General features: G+C 43.6%; 1 protein-coding gene across 3 annotated transcripts in view; it reads left to right on the forward strand.

The window, feature by feature from the left end:
- Window positions 1-17,386, forward strand: part of SQOR (sulfide quinone oxidoreductase) — a 58,095-nt gene that overhangs the window by 24,709 nt on the left and 16,000 nt on the right. For 2 of the 3 annotated variants that reach the window (XM_081160065.1, XM_081160064.1), the window contains exons 2-4: window positions 7,913-8,163; window positions 10,333-10,503; window positions 15,151-15,204. In XM_081160065.1, coding sequence (XP_081016191.1) covers window positions 7,930-8,163; window positions 10,333-10,503; window positions 15,151-15,204 — 459 coding nt within the window. In that variant the 5' untranslated portion in view covers window positions 7,913-7,929. Of the gene's footprint in view, window positions 1-7,892; window positions 8,164-10,332; window positions 10,504-15,150; window positions 15,205-17,386 lie in introns of all 3 variants that reach the window. The other variant, XM_081160063.1, reaches the window with a different exon arrangement.

Raw genomic sequence — 17,386 nt, forward strand, 5'->3', positions numbered from 1 at the left:
AGTGGGGGCTTGTTCTCCGGTTAGTTTCACCTCTATCTTGGGTTAGTCTGACTTTAACTGATTTTTTTTGCTATCTATCTCCCTGACTAAGGTCATTTAAACCACCAACTCTTAGATATCTTTGGTCAGGGAAGGATAGATTCTTAGTTGGCTGCTAATTGCTCAGTCTTTCTGTTTGTTCAGCTGCTTGTCTCAGTTTCCTCATTCCACTTGCCAGGGATTTTCTTAGTTTCTTACAACTTGCCTCAGTTTCAACTGTAAGAATTCCAGTATGTATTTAAAAAATTATATTGATATAATTGTACCTTGCCCCCACACTCCCTTCACCCCAGATGTTCTTCTTTTCAATTTACTTAGTAGGCTAAAATTTAATACCACATACTCCCTTCCACCCCACTCCATGGGGCTTAATCAAGCTACTTTAAATGGAAATAAAATTCAGTTGGTAGGCATTTTCCTGGAATTATCTCTGGGGTCTAACATTATGAGATCTCAATAGAGGGGTCCATTTGAAATTAACTCTGCTGCTAAATGAGTGATGTGACCTTAGGCAAGTTCTCTAACCTTACACTAAGCCTCCATTTTCTCATCTGTAAAATGAAGATGTGAACATTCCCTTACTAGCTATTATTATTATGACAGTTTCTCCCTGCCTTTTTCTACAAATTCTGTCTTCTGAAGGTAATTTGGTTAAGAGCCACTGCTGTTGATACTTGCCAATACTTATGTTAAAGGCTCCCTAATCTTAAATCAGTATAGGGCTGATTTAATTAGATAGGCCTGGAAACCCCAAGGGTGACGAACTAGAGGAGGAGAAGGAGCCTTGCAGGAGTCTCACTACCTGGACACCCATGCTATGTAGACCAGGCTCACTGCTGTCTCAGAGACTGGATCCCACAGGGATCCAGACCATCGGGACATAAAAGCTCCAAGTAAGTTTGGCCCAGGGAAGCCAGGTGGCAAGGAGGTTGGGTGGGAGGAACAGCGTAGGAAGAATGGGGAGGCTGTTTGTTGGCTATTTTCCTGTTTGATTTGGGAAGTTTCCTACAAAAATAGTATGTTAAAGGATAGACTTGTGGTTATTAAAATCCAGAGCAAAGAGGGCCCAGGTTGGTGTAGGACTGGGATAAAATGACTGTGTATCATACAAAGACCCACTGTTTTCTCAAGAGCAGAAATAGCTGAAAGGCTGACTCCTTGCTGGCTGATGGAGCTTTCGTTAAGAAGGCTCTGAATAATCCTTGCTTAGAGGCCAGCTCTATTTGAACTAAGCCAGGTGTCCTAGCTGACACCCAGTGGGTAGTGTGTGACATGACTTAAGATTAGGGAGCCCTTAAAATAAGTATTGGCAAGAATGTGAACAAAAGGGAACTCTTTTCACTGTTGGTGCAGCCACTACAGAAAACAGTATAGATATTCCTCAAAAAGTAAAACTAGAACTACCATATGATCCAGCAATCCCACTTCTGGGTATATATCCAAAGGAAATAAAATAGCTATCTCAAAGACGTATCTGCACTCTCATATTCACTGCAGCATTGTTTCAAACAGCCAACATATGAAAACAATCTAAGTGTGCCGATCAACAGATGAATTCATAAAAGAAAAGGTGATAGATATACACAGTGGAATATTATCCAGCCTTTAAAAAGAAGGAAATCTTGTCATTTGTGACAACATGGATGAATCTAGAGGATTATATTAAGTGAAATAAGCCAAACACAGAAAGACAAATACTATATGATCTCATATGTAGGGTCTTTAAAAGCTCAACTCTTTAAAGCAGAGAGTAGAATGGTGGTTACCAGGGGCTAAGTGGTATGGGAAATGAGGAGATGTTGGTCATAATGTACAAATTTTCAGATATTGCAGGATGAATAGTTTCTGGAGATCTAACATATAGTATAGTCACTGTGGTTAACAGTACTGTATTGTATACTTGAAATTTGCTAGGAGAGTAAATCTTAATTGTTTTTCAAAAAAAAAAGTAGCTATGTGAGGTGATGGGTATGTTAATTAGCTTGATTGTGGTAAACATTTCTGAATATATACGTATATCAAAACATCACGTTGTACACGTAAAGAGTTTTTTTAATCACATCCACCTCAATAAAGTTTGAAAAAAATAAAATAATTCCAAATAAATAAATGAAATTGGTGTGACAGCTGGGGAAAAAAAAAAAATTAGGGAGCCTTTGACCCAGGGGATCTATACTATCTGGGAAGGGCCGGCTGTGGAAAGCTGTGGAGTCCCAAAGACTTGTCTAGACCGGGGCCTGGAGCTGTTGGCCAGTGATGTAAGTAGGAGCCGCCCAGCAGGCTGCCTCATCTTTCAATCAGCAGGGCTTTTACTTCTCCAGTTAGACTACAGCTATAGCACAGCATTTATTTTGATCCTTTGAAGGGAGCACTCAGTTGACAGGATGAATTGAATTTTTATCTAACTTAAAAGCATGAAATTATTTAATTATAAAATGTGTTGTATGTGCCTCTTGTTAAAGGAAATTTACTTTTGTCTTATTTATTGATTTTTTTAAAAGATATATTTTTATTGATTTCAGAGAGAGCAAAGGAGAGGGAGAGAGAGAGAAACATCAATGATGAGAGAGTCATTGATCGGCTGCCTCCTGCACGCCCCCTACTGGGGATTGAGCCGAAACCCAGGCCTGTGCCCTGACCGGGAATTGAACCCCAATCGCCTAGATCCTAGGTTGATGCTCAACCGCTGAGCCACACCCGGCCGGGGAAATTTTTTAAAAAAGTGTGTGTATATTTCATTTTGTAAGAATGTAGAGGTAAAGTGGCTGCATTCTTCTGTATCTTTGGTAGTTAATTCTTATTTCTTAACCTAACAAGTAGATATGTTTCAAGCTACCTTCGAGGGAGACTAGGAAATCATATTAAATTTATGCTCCTTAGTTATTTCGTTGACAGGTTTTTTGTTTCTTTTTTGTTGATTTCAGGGTCAAGTTTGGCCCTTTTCTTTTTTAACTTCTGGTTAAGATTGTGTGATTGTTGCTTTCTTCAATTTTTTTGACCTTGTTTAGGTCAATATCAGAACTCCGTAGTTTCCTGAGTGATGTTTTCAGACACCACCTCTGACACCAAATGTATGGGTTTTTATACATCAACCAGTTCTCTGACACCAACTTGGTGTCCAACAACTCAGCTCAATTCTGATGTTAACTACCAAAGTTATTTCAGACCCCACAGGTTAAAGGGCTCAGTCCCACAACACTGCCCCTATTATAGATGCCAGCTGCAAATGGGGTCCCAGGTGACCCACACTTCTTCCTGGCTGACTATGAATTTGGGGGTTCCCAGGATACCCCCTCAAGTTTGATAAGTTGCTAGAATGACACATGGAACTCAGGAAAACACTTTACTAATGAACCAGTTTACTATAAAGAATGCAACTCTGGAGTGGTCTAATGGAAGAAATGCAGAGGGCAAGGTTTGGGGGGTGGGGTGGGATAGACAGCTCCAGAGGTGTTTGATGACACCCACCCTGTCTGTACATCGATGTGTTCACCAACCTGGAAGCTTTCAGAATCTAGTTGTTCAGGAGTTTTTATAGAATTCAGTCTCCAGCCTGCCTCTCCTCACAGAAGCTAGGAGTGGGACTGAAAGCTCTAACTTTCTAATCACAAGTTTGATCTTTCAGGTGATCAGCTCCCATCCTGAAGCTATTTAGGGATCCCATCTTGAGTCACCTCATGACCATAAACTCAATTATGGCCAAAAGGAGCTCGTTATTATTCTTATTTGTTATTGACTAACAAATAACTCTTTTCACTCAGGACATTCCAAGGGTTTTAGGAGCTTTGTGCCAGGACTGGGGACAAAGATAAAAAAATTATAAATATATCTTTATTGTACCACAGTTCGAAAGTGGATATTAAGTGATTATGATTACGCATTATTGCCTTGTGTTGTTTGTAGTCTTTGACATAGTATTGCGTCCCACCTTCTCCACAAATAGCATTAGATTATGGTTCTGTTTTTCTTTTTTGTTAATCCTTGCCCGAGGATATTTTTTTCCCATTAATATTTTTAGAGAGTGGAAGGGAAGGGGGGAGACAGAGAGAAACCTCGATGTGAGACAGACACATCGACTGGTTGGTTGCCTCCTGCATGTGCCCCGACCAGGCAGGGGATCAAGCCTGCAATCGAGGTTCATGCCCTTGTTGAACCCGAGACCGTTCAGTCCGTGGGCCAGCGCTCTAACCACTGAGCCAGACCAGCTGGGGCTGGGTTTTCTGATATGGGTGTTTAGATGGCTTTATACTCTAACAGTGAGTGTTATTCAGATTTCCAGGAGTTTTGAAACTTGGAACATTTCCTCTCACGTTTTTGTGTATTTTTGAAGTTGTTTATACTTTACAAGTGAAATTTGAAAAGACCAGGCATTGTGCTTGGCAGTTGTTATTAATGAAACTGATAAGCCCGGCCGGGCGTGGCTCAGCGGTTGAGCACTGACCTGGGATCCAGGCCATCGGGGTTCAATTCCCGGTCAGGGCACATGCCTGGTTGTGGGCTTGATCAGTGACTCTCTCATCATTGATGTTTCTGTGTCTCTCTCCCTCTCCTTTCCTCTCTCTGAAATCAATAAAGATATATATATTTTAAAATGTTATATATATAAAAAAAGAAACTGATAAAACTGGGTCAGAGGGACTTTGTGTTTGTAAATACTGATTCCAGAAACGGGCTATGGGTAACTGTGAAAATAAAACAGAACTTACCTTCTTGGCTGAATGAGGGAAATATTTGTGTAAGCAACACTTCCTCTTTTAAGAGATGAACCATGGGGTGTTAGGCTGCAAGGGAACTGGAGGTTAACCAACCTCAGGTGGAGTGGCAGGAAAATAGAAACTTAGCTAGGCCTCCTTCTAGCTTTTTTTTTTTTTAACTCTTTCAATGGGGTTAGTATATAGGGTCAGGACCATGAAAAAATGGTTTCCCTTTACTGGGAAGTGAGGAGTTTTGCTGTGATTCTGTCTTTAGAAAAGCAAGATGTGACAACTTTCTATTCACCATAAAATATCTTTTCCCTTTCCTACCAAACAGCAACATCCTAATTGGTGATTTCCTCCACTCTTCAATCATAAAAAATAAAAATAAAATTGAGTGATTTTTAAAATTTAAAACAATAGAATTCATTATAGAAAACTTGAGAAAAGCACACACAAAGAAGAAAACATGAATTATAGTTTTGTAAAAACATTGCTAATATTTTGGTGTCAGTACCATGAAAAGTGGTTCCTTTTTTCTGGGATGTGTAGAAAAGACATCCTTTTTTTTCTTCTTCATTTAACATCGCCACATTAGCATTGTTTTGTTGCTGTTGATAAAGATCACAGTAATAATAGAGTGTAGTGGTTTAAAGAAGGGACTGGCACCAGAGTGTCTGGGTTCAAATCACTGTCTACCACTTACGGGCTGTATGACCTTGAAGGAGTCATTTAACTGTTCCCTGCCTCAGTTTTATCATCTGGAAAATGAGGATGAAAATGGCAGCCAACTCACAAGTTAAGCCCTTATGTAAAGGACTTAATATAAGTTAGTTATTATAAAAATATTTTATCTTGAGAATGTCGTGCTAAGAGAAATAAGTCAGCCAGAAAAAGCTAAGAACCATATGATTTCACTCACATGTGGGATGTAAAACTGAAACTAATAGACACAGACAACAGTGTGGTGGTTACCGGAGGGAAGGGGGTGGGGGAATAGTAAAGGGTAAAGGGGGCTAAATATATGGTGATGGAAGATGGTCTGACTTTGGGTGGTGGGCACACAAAGCAATATACAAATGATATAACATAGAAATTACACTTGAAACCTATATAATCTTATTAACCAGTGTCACCCCAATAAATCTAATAAAAAAGGAAACCTATTTTATTGCAACATTAATATATGTATATAGTAGAAATTTTATTAAATACAGAAAAGCAGAAAAATCAAAATTACCCATTATTCTAAAACCCAGAGAAAACCACTCACCCAGTGTTAACATTTTGCTCCTTTTTAGTGCATTTCTCTTACATAGTTGAGTGCATATTGCTCATATTGTATTTCCAATTTGTATACAGTACTGATCATAACAAGCATTTTGTATGCTCTTTGTAAACATAATTTGGAAGGACGTATATAGTCTTTTGTATAGTCTTTGTATGATCATCTTGTGCAACTGTATTTTACTTAACCTTTCCCCAAAGGGTTGACATCCAGACTGCTATCCCTGACTTCTCCCTGCCCCCCCCCCCCCCATTAAATTGAAGTAATCATAAATTAACCTTGGTTGAAACAGTCTGGGACCTGTGCTTTGCCCAGCCAGTGTGGAGATTTTCTGTGACCTGGATGTATTCAGATCCAATCCACAAACCAGTTAACTGAGGGTTGACCCTGTAATATGAATGTGAGCTACATTTTAGTAAAGGTTTGTGTTCTTCAGTATTAGAGGTTATTTCCTTAGCCCTGAGTCCCAGAACTGGAAATACAGGGTCGAAAGATGATAAATGTTGTTTTCTAGAATGGTCATACAGATTTTACACTTGCAGCAACAATGTATGAACCTGCCTCACTTTCTGTGGGCCCTCAAATCTCTGGGTCGAGTCCCAGATCTGAAATATTGAGGAAGTTGTCAGGGTGCCAAAACGCTGGAATAAAGTTCATCCTAATTAAAGTCAGCACCCTGGCTCCTCCTGTCCACTTTCTGTCATTTCTCCCTCCTCCAGGGCCTTTCCTTCTTCCTTTCAGAGCTCTTTCCCCCTCTCAGCGGTCTCTAATTTCCTCGTGTAGCTTTCTTCTTCTCCAGTGTTGGGGAAAAATGATATTATGAAATAATTCCCATTAAGAAGTTAGTGACCTGAGCAGCTAGAAGTGTTACCCCTAGCTGGGTCATTGCATTTGAATACAGGGTTCCTGGAGCAGTGTTGAACCCAAAGGACTGAGCTTGAGGGTGGAATTTGGGGCACGGTAATGCCCAGAGAGGGAGGTATTTGGAGTCTGGACTTCCAGTTGTACAAGTAGATGGTGTCTAAGACATCAGGCCAGTTCTGTGGGTGGGGGAAGCCAAGGCCTGTGTCTTAGAAGCCTTCATTTCCTCACAAGCAGAAACGCCTTTTCCTAAAGGTTAGGTATGTCTCTCGGAGGAACTATTAAGGGGAGATTGTTTACTGATTGCATGTAATAAAAGACTGGTCAACAGCATGTGCACATTCTTTACATAAAATATAGCATACCCGGCAGGGCTCTTTTATCACTTGGTTAAAATTGCCGAAGATGTGGAGGGCCTTTGCTTCCGTGTCTGTAGCCTGTGATTTGATTGAATTGCATGTCCCTGGGCAAGCAGAGCCAGGAGGCTCTGAGTGGGGCCAAGGCCCTGGTTTTCCTGGTGTGAACTTGGAGTTGCAGAAGGTGGGCTTCTTGCTGGACCATTTCTGTTTCAGCAAGGTCTTAGGGGCCCTGTGGCAAGGACTTGTACAGGTGTTTATTTGTGAACTTGTACATCTTTGTACAATGGACAGAAAAGCCAAACAAAGAGATGAGGCATGTGCCTGGACGGCTGGATGCACCACAGGATGCCCTAGAATTTTTGGATGGACAAGGATGGGTACAGACAGAGTATTAGAACTTAAAAGGTGAGGCTTACCTGGTTCAAACAAAGTCCTAGATATCCTGAAAGAAGGAGAAAGGAGAGAAATGGAAGCTTAGTCAGTTGTTAGTCACCAATCTTGTGCTGTCAGGAGACTTTGGGACCACGGCCAGTTTGGGAGGTGGTTTTGCAGGGAGATGGTGGGCATCAGCTGGAGCTGGCCAGATGCCACCTTCCCTTCCTCCGGAAAGAAAATGCTTTGGCCTCATAGTGGTCTCTTGCTTCCTCATAGCCTCGCCTGTTCCTTTCTAGCCGGATCCAGTGTGAAGATGACCCCACTGGTCGCCGTGGTGTCCAGCCCCCGTGCCCGGCTCTTTACCTGCTTCCTCAGGCTGGGTGCTCAGCATGCCGGCCCACTTCAGCTGCACACAGGGGCAGGCCTTGCAGCCAAGAGCCACTATGAGGTGCTGGTGCTGGGCGGGGGCAGTGGTGGGATCACCATGGCCTCCCGTATGAAGAGGAGAGTGGGTGCAGAGAATGTGGCCGTCGTTGAGCCCAGCGAGGTGAGTCTCCCCCTCCTGAGTGCATGTGTGTGTGTGTGTGTGTGCACGCTCATGTGTGTTCTAGGGGTCAGGGTGGGGGTGACTGTCAGACACTGGGCTGGCTTGTCCCCTGGTTAGTGCTTCTCCTTCTGGGCACAAAAATCAGGCAGTCCAAAAGGATTGGAGAAGGTGGAGGGAGGGAGAGAGGGCAGATCTCTTGGTTTTTTATGTTCTCTTCTGTATGAGTTTCTTGTGCTAACACATTACCACAAACTGAGTGTCTTAAAACAATAGATACTTATTTTCTCACAGTTCTCTTAACTTGATGACAGCTGCAAAGACCCTATTCCTAAATAAGGTCATATTCCTAGGTACCGGGGTTAGGACTTTAACCCATGAACCCACCCACCGCCCCGCCCTCATGTCCAGAGGAAAATCAATGGGAAATAAACTTTCTTATCTTTGATCCAGTCTGGAGAAAGGGTGATGAGTGAAGGTTCCAGGGAGGCCTCTGGGAAGGTGTCAGTGAGTTTCAGAAATTTAAGTGCAAGGAATTATAAACAAATTATAAGGCAGAAAAAGGTAGCAAACACCAGGAGGGAAGTTGGGAAGTGTTGTATGTAAGGCACTATTTCATGAAAAACATTTTAAAATTGTCCAAAAACTACAGATAAATATTCAAGATTCTTGGTGGTTTTTCTAAGGAACCAGGCATGCACCAGTTGGGAACTGTATCCTTGGGCTGAAGGAGGGGGATGGGGTGGGGAGCAGAATGGGTTTGGTGCCTGTTTGATGGAGAAGGGAGGGGGAGAAAGGCACACTGCTTTCCAAGGAGTCTCCCCAGAATGAGTGAGGCTGCCCAGGCTTTGCCGCAATCTCAGACTGGTATGCTGGGATCTGAGAGGAGACTGGAGGGTGTTCTCTATTACTTTCCTTTTTAAACTGACTAATTCAGGGACAACATTATAAATGACAGTGGTCTGAGAGCTGTGTCAGGGGCCTATTGTAGCTAACCCAGGGACAGGGGCTACTCTTTGTAATGAGACAAGGCACCGGGCACAATTCAGGAGGCCAGAATCATGTCTGTTTTGCCCTATGAGGATCTTGCAGGACAGGAGTCTCTCGAAGGAGCTGCCAGTGGCTCAGGTGATTGGCACTTTCCCTCTGTCTCTGATTTAGTGGTTGCTGGAGCTGATGCTTGCTTGTTGTTTAAAAAAACATCTGAGCTTGCATTTTCATTCCCTTTCTGTTCAAGATAGACTTGAAATGCTTCAGCTCTTGCAGCTGGAGACCTCTGCCCCCATCCTCTGGGATCACATCCATTTTTGGCTGTAGGGAGATTGCAAAGCCCTTCCTCAGTTCTCTTCACCCCTCTGTGGATGCTGGCAATTCTGTCCAGCCAGTTTGAGGTGTTTGGGCAGTGCTGAGATGCTAAGAATTCCTGGTCCCCAGTCTACTCCATGAGACAACTGGAATTCTCAGTGACTGTTAGTTAAATCAAGCTGCCCTTAGCCCCTGAATCTAGAACTTTCACAATTAACTTAGATCCAGACTGGATCATCCGAAGCAAGAGAACTCCAGAAAATAGTGGCATTTTGTGGCATAATGGGGTAGGATTTGTTGCCTCCTGGCTGTGGGTGTAAAACCTCTGAGAAAGGAGAACGGGCTAGTAGGGCTGACGGGGAATGTCAGCCCTACAAGCCCCATGGGCTTGGCAAACACAGTTAGAAGTTAATGAAGTTTTGAGGATCCCCAGAGTGGCTATGAACTTTTCAAACTTACCACAGTCACCACAAACTTCTGAGGAACCATATTATACTACTGGGCTTAATTTTTCTTTATATCTATTCACATAAATGTATCCATAATGTGTGCTTATATGCATGTATATATAACGTGTTCATGCTAATCCCCACATCAACTATCAGCAATAAATAATACAATGGTCACTAATGATAGTTTATGGCTTTTTAAAATGATCTTGGCAGAATTCTTGTAGGCGACTGCCCATCAGAGTTTAACATAACAGGAAACACCATTGGGAGGTGGGGTAGTGGGGAAGACTCACCCAGAGACTTTCTATGTGATACTCCAAGGGTTAGGACGGAATAACTGAAAGTCTTTCTCATGTACCTTGACACTTTGATCAGCCTCAAATCGAAATGAATCCCCAAATACTTTGTTTCTCAGAGACATTTCTACCAGCCAATCTGGACGCTGGTGGGTGCTGGTGCCAAACAGTTGTCCTCATCTGGCCGCCCCACAGCGAGTGTGATTCCATCTGGTGTGGAATGGATCAAAGCTAGAGTGGCGGAACTGAACCCAGACAAGAACTGCATCCGCACAGACAACGACAAGGAGGTAACCACTGGGCTCCTTTGGCTTTTGTTAGTTGAGGGCTTGTACGAAATGCACAGCTATTATCAACCTGGACAGCCTCATGGCGAGAAAGTGCATGTGTGTTAAATACGGCATGAGAGGGGAGGGTGTGTGGTGAATGGAGGATGGGATGACTGAGTGATGCTGAATTAATAAATCAACAACTCAGACAAGCATTTGTGAACACCCACTGTTTGCCCTATTGCTTGGTACAGTATCTCGCATCTGAATGTTTACTGAACAAGTAATACTGCTACGTGCTAAAATAGCAGGCACCTTCCTCCTTTTTCCTGTGAAGCTGCCAGCTTCTCTACCTGTCTGCTGGCCTCCCAGAGGAGGGGGGTATTGGATGTATCCATCCCAGTCACACTAGGGGGCGCTCTGCCAGGGAACTCGTGACTGAGGCTTGTGCCAGGGCCAAGGAGAATTGCAGGCTGCTGAAGCTTGAGGCTCATAATTGATCCGCACCATTTAGAAGTCTCCTCCCACCCCCCCAAGGGTCAGCGCTTTTCAGAAACTGCTGCCAGCGCCTTTGGCTGAGGGGATGAGAGCAGGATGGTGGGACCACAGGCTCAGAAGCCACCTGGAGCGCCTTGTCTCACCTGCTGCCGAGCCCAGGACAGCTGCAGGCAGTGCGGCCGTCACGTGCACCTGCCTGCTCCCGGCTCCCAGGGTTCTCAGGCCCCTGGGCTGTTACTGCCCTTCATATCTTTCTTGTTCATTGTGCTTCCTGTAGTGTGGGGGAGAATGTCTTTTCTCTTTTTTGTAGAGAAGCCCTTCAACTATTCGAAGATGGTTCTTTTAGTCTGTGTCAGTCTTCTCTTCAGGACTTGTCCCCAGTTTTCTCAACTTTTCCTCATATTCCATGGTCTTCAGTCCCCTCATTACCCTCTTTACCCTGCTTTAGACATCATTGGCCTTGTCTCCTCCATGAAAGAGGTGCCTGGAAGGGGAAGCAACTGTACAGAACAGCCCAGAATAGCGTGGCCCCTTCCCTCCCACAATCAGATACAGCCCAGGTTAGCATTTGCCTTTGTAGCGACAGTTGCCATGGTGCTGATTCATGCTGGGCTTGAGGTCAGTTCAAACCTCTGGGTCTTTTTTTCACATGATCCACTGTTAAGTCAGGCTTCCCATATCCTAAAATAAATAAATAATATTTAATATATTGTTTAATAAAATACACCTTTATTTACTTTAAGTTAAAATTTTTATATATTACTTCCCCCGGTGGATGAACTTCCTTATTTCCCCCAGCATCTCCAGGAGATTAGACTGAATGAAACACAAGATTGTTCTCCGTTCTCAAGATTGAGCTTTGGGGCTCATCTCCCTCGCCAACCTGCTGCCGGCTCATGGGGCCAGGAGACCTGTGTCTTATAACCCACATCACCCCTTCAGCATAGCGGTGCCTACCCCCTTGGTCAGGCCCCTTTACGTTTCAGAGATAGCTCAGAGCCCTTTGTGGTTGGGTCTGTGCTGGTTTAAGGATCATAAACTTGTCTCATCTCTTGAGAATGTGAGGCACTGGTAGATGTTCTCACTTCGGAGCCCTGCTTTGGCCTCTCAGGCTTAGACCCCTAGGGAACTTGTAGTGTCTTAGTTTAGGGCTGGGGAAGAAGCTGATATAAGCTGGTGACACTTTCTTCCAAGATTTTTAAAGAAAAGTATTCTACGGTCATATCTGAAATCTGCATATAACATCTCATGGGAGATACCATCTTGTCAGTTGCATAAAGTGGATGTTCAAGAAATGTTGCTGATATTATTTTTAAAAGAACCCATGAAAAAAGAAGGAAAAGGAAATATTTATTGAGTATCCACTACATGCCAGCATAGTTCTTAACTGTTGACTGAAAGCAGGTTTGCAATCTGAATCCATGTCGATGCTCTTCTTTTTCCAAATTACAGTAGATGAGCCCGGAATTTTGAACTGGATGAACATTCTATTTACTAAGTTGTTAGTTACTGCCCCACCCCCTGTATAAAATTAAAATATTTCCCCATATTTAGCCTTCTGGAGAGGTCTGCACTGCTCTCTGCAATTGCTCAAAAGTCTTTTCTGCAAGTTTTTGCAATTCCTTAGGGCTTAGATCATCTGGCATGGAAACTTGAACTCATTCAAAGGTTTGAGGCTTTCTTCTTGTTCTTTGTTACCTTAGGGCTTATTCTCCCTAAATGATTTTTCATGGTCTTAAGCTTATCTGTTATTACTGCTCCTAAAAATAGTCAATATTGTGCTCTAATAGAACCATCAAGTCACGCACAAACCAAAGGCTTTTCTTATTTTATTTTATTTTTATTTTTTTAAAAATTTATCTTTATTGCTGAAAGTATTACAAATGTCCCCCTTTTCCCCCATTGATCCCCTCCACCCCGCATCCACCCCACCCCCAGACCTTCCCCATACCAATGTCTGTGTCCATGGGTTATGCATAGAAGCATATAAGTTCTTTGATTAATCTCTCCCCACGCACTCCCCCTCCCCTGCCTTCCCTCTGAGATCCCTCAGTCTGTTCCATGCTTTTGTGTTTCTGGATCTATTTTGTTCATCAGTTTATTTTGTTCATTATATTCCACATATAAGTGAGGTCATGTGGTACTTGTATTTCTCTGACTGGCTTATTTTGCTTAGCATAATACTCTCCGGTTCCATCCATGCTGTTCCAAAGGGTAGGAGGTCCTTCTTTTTAACAGCTGCATAGTATTCCATGATATAAATGTCCCACAGCTTTTTTTTAATCTACTCATCTACTGATGGGCACTTCCAGATCTTAGCTATTGTAAATTGCGCTGCTATGAACATAGGGGTGCATAAGTTCTTTCTGATTAGTGTTTGAGGTTCCTTAGGATATATTCCTAGAAGTGGGATTACTGGGTCAAATGGCAGTTCAATGTTTAAGTTTTTTTTTTTTTTTCCAATGTTTAAGTTTTTGAGGAAACTCCATACTGGTTTCCACAGTGGCTGCACCAGTCTGCATTCCCACCAGCAGTGCACTAGGGTGCTCTTTTCTCCACACCCTCCCCAGCACATGTCATTTGTTGATGTGTTGATGGCAGCCATTCTGGCAGGTGTGAGGTGATACCTCATTGTGGTTTTAATTTGCATCTCTCTGATGATTAGTGACTTTGAGCATTTTTTCATATGTCTCTTGGCCATTTGTATGTCCTCTTTGGAGAAGTGTCTATTTAGGTCCCAAAGGCTTTTCTTGTTGATAGTGTTTCACCTTCAGATCATCACCCCTGGGGCCTGTGCCACCTCTGATCTCACATACCCTGAAGACTCAACACAGTTCCACCAGCCATTTAATGGGCCCAATGCACTTTCCCACAGAACAAGGAATTTCAGAGCCCATCTGTTCAAGGACAAGCAAACCATATGGATGATGATGTATATATTATCTATCCACTTTGATAAATTGTATTTTCACAAGCAACTGGAGTCAACCATCCATCATCTTCCAACAAACATTACTGAATTCCCCACTTTAATTTGGTGACTCTGCTGGATTCTAGGAATATAGGGAGGAAGGCATAGCCTTTGTCCTCTAGGAGTGTTCAATGTGGTGGGGGAGGGCGTTACTGCTGTATAACTCAACAGGTGCTATAAAGCATCCTGTACTCTGTGCTAAGGGAGCTCCTGGGAGGCGCCGGGGGCAGGACGACTGAGTCATAAGAAGGCCTCACTGTGGAGGTGACCTTGGAGCTGATCTTCTGGATCCCAGAGCAGGACCTCTTTGGTGACTTGCTCCTCTTACCCCCTAGCGTGAGCCAAGCACTCTTGCGTCCTGGAACCCCCTTTCTTTAACTGTGATCTGCACAGCTTGGGTGCTGCGCTTTTCTCTTTAGTACAGCCGTGAGGCAGCCATCACCTGACGTCCTCTCTAGGCTTCTGACCTTCATTGCAATCATTCTCCATCTCCAGTTTCCTAGGCAAGCCCTTTTACCTTACACCCTTTTTACTGACTTTTTCTGGCTTCAACTTGTCTTCTTCTGGATCCTCAACCCACATTTCCATCACAATAAGTAGGGAGACTTTTGTTCTCAGCATGAATAATCACAATATCCATATTTAAGGAGAGGACCTTTAAATTCCAAACAGATCATGAAATAATATCATGATGCTTTTCAATGTAAAGTATCACATCCTTTTCAATGACCCTCAAAAGAGCAGTTTCTCAATTATGGAATTGATCCATCCATATGACAGGGCAGATTTGCTTGGGATTCACATATTACCCCATAGATATTAAAGAAAGTTGATTGTTTTTAAGATTAGAAAGTCATTCTCCCCCTCCTCAACATGAGAAAGTGTTAACACAAGCACTGCGCAGAAAGTTGTGACCTCTTTGCTGTCATGCTCCACTGTGTAAAAATCTAGGAGTCTCAAGCTCTCAGAAGCCAGGCAGGTTACGCAGTGTTGGCGAAGCAGCGGTGTGAGAATGGTGGGTGTGATGGCAGACTGGAGCGTGTACCCCCCCCCCATGCCCTGCCTACCACCCACAGCCCCAAGTCATTCACTTCAAAAAATGGGAACACTGTGTTGGCCACACTTGTCTGGGCCAGAGTCAGCCCTTGGACTTCCACCGTTTGGGTCCTGGTCTAAAATGGCATTGCTTTGTGTTGCAGATCTCCTACAAGTATCTTATTATTGCTCTCGGAATCCAGCTGGACTATGAGAAGGTATGTTTAAACTGCTCTGTGTTCCCTCGGCTGTTTATGCCAAGATCAAACACTGCCTTGAGTGTCTTTATATTCATTTTGACCAAAAGCACTAAGAAATCCTCTTCTAGATTTATTTTTCAACAGTCTTTTTATGGCTTTAAAAAAGTCTTCTCTAAGATTCTTTCAATGATAATATGATCTAGCTCCAAGCTTTAATCATAGTTCAGCATGTGCATGCCCTAATGGGAATTCATGCAAAAGAGCAGCCTCTTCCACGTTTACAAGAAAACTACCTTTCTCTGTAGGACTGAGTTGGCTGTATTACAGGTTAAATTTTACCTTGAAAGTAAGATTTAGATTTTGAATTTTTAAGCAGACTTTAAGGGTAGAATACCAGTAGTTAGCTTATCAGAAGCTGGAGGGAGGTTTGGGTTTTGCTGTGGGGAGGCTGGGTTTTTGGGATGAAGTGACTGGCGCAACATAACCACTACCCTGGAAGTTCCTTCAGTCTCCCTTTTCCATGAGCTAGGGAGCCAGATGCCGTCTGACAATTGTGAGATTCAAATGTAGTTTTCTAGAACATCATGGAGTAAGTCAGTAATTATTGGGATTTCCAGAAGTTTGTTAGGGACTCTGGGTGAATAGTTGGAGCACATAGAGCGCAGTAACAATCAGGTCACAGCTTCAGGAATGTGACACATGCGAGGGCCTCATCTGAGTCTACTCAGGAAGGGTCTTGAAGTGTGTGTCTCTGTGTAAAAACTCGAGTCATGACATGTCCAGGGTGAGGGTGGTTGACAGTGTCCTGGGGTATGTTCTCTGAAGGTTCAAAGAAGCCATGAGTTGGCGTGAAGGCTGTGATGAGTTTTTGGGTCATGGTGGCATGGCCATGAGTCTCACAGAACGACAGCTGTGGAGTAGACTATGTGGAGAAAGGTGCCAGTTACACCTTCTGGGAGTCCTTGTCTCTCTCAAGAGCTCCAGAAGTGTTGACTTAGCACAGATGGCGCATCTCCATGGTACTGTCTCTCTGAGGGCCCCAGTGCCGCCTGAGAGGACTCAAGAGACCAGTGCTAAGAGTCCTTAGCAGCCTTTTGCAGCAAACCAAGAAACAATACTATTTAAATCTAGCTGTTATCCTGGAGTCTCCAGTATGCACCAGGCACCTGCTAGGAATCTAATGTTGATTCCTCACAAGCTACTTGTGAGTTAAGTATTGTTATCTCCACTTCAGAGATGAGGAAACTGAGGCTACTGTATTACCTGCACTCTTTGCAGACAATAGAAAACTGTTCAGGTTATTATAAACAAAGGGGGATTTATTTGATGAGGATATCAAGGTGTCTGGATCTCTAGGTCAGAAATGGGTCTTCAGAGAGCTGGAGCTCTGATCTGGGTTCTGTTGGACCCCAGGCAGCCTCTCTCCCTAGCAGTCTCTGCCCCTTTCTCTCAGCAGCTCCGTGGGGTCTCAGCAGCACAGTGTCCTGCTCCCTGGCCTGGTACATGTGACAGGATAGCCTGTAGCTCCCAGCGTACAGCCTATAACTGTGCGGCCAAAGCAGGGGTCCAGACCTCATCTCTTCCTCTATCTCCCCCGCCTCCCTCTGCTTCAGAGTCCCCAGAGAAGCACTTGGATTGGCTGAGGGTCAGAAACTGCCCTTTATGACCAGGTCTCAGACCTTATGGCACCTTTTCCCTTAACAACAACTTCTTCAGACGGAGAAAAACAATGAAGTCAATAAGAGGTCAGCTGTTTATTTCTTGAGTAGTTTTGCTTTGGGAACTAGGAAATACAGAAGTCTTGTGGAAGGAGCCCTAGGCAGTGGTCAGGGGCCTCTGCCGCTAGTTCTGTAAGATTCAGGGTGGGTGTCTCAACCTTGCTCTACTTCGGTTTCCTCATCTGTGTCTAAGGGCCAATAAGATTTCCCTCCCTCCCTCAGCAGAGTACAGCGAACATCCAGTTAGCATAGATGTGAAAACTGCAGAAACATTGAAATGCGAGGTCATGTTAACTGTAGCAGGAACTATGATCAATAATCAGAGGATGGTTGCTCTTGACATTGAGTGTGATGGAGAAGATCATAGGACTCTGTTTCCTTGAGGCCTGAGGGATAGATGTCCAGTGACTCTAGAGGTGGCCCTACATCTGGAGAATAGCCTGGGGAGGTTCTGAAGGACCAGCCCATCTTGATGACTCTTT

This window comes from Miniopterus schreibersii, assembly GCF_964146895.1.
Source record: "Miniopterus schreibersii genome assembly, chromosome: 1".
Lineage (NCBI taxonomy): Eukaryota > Metazoa > Chordata > Mammalia > Chiroptera > Miniopteridae > Miniopterus > Miniopterus schreibersii.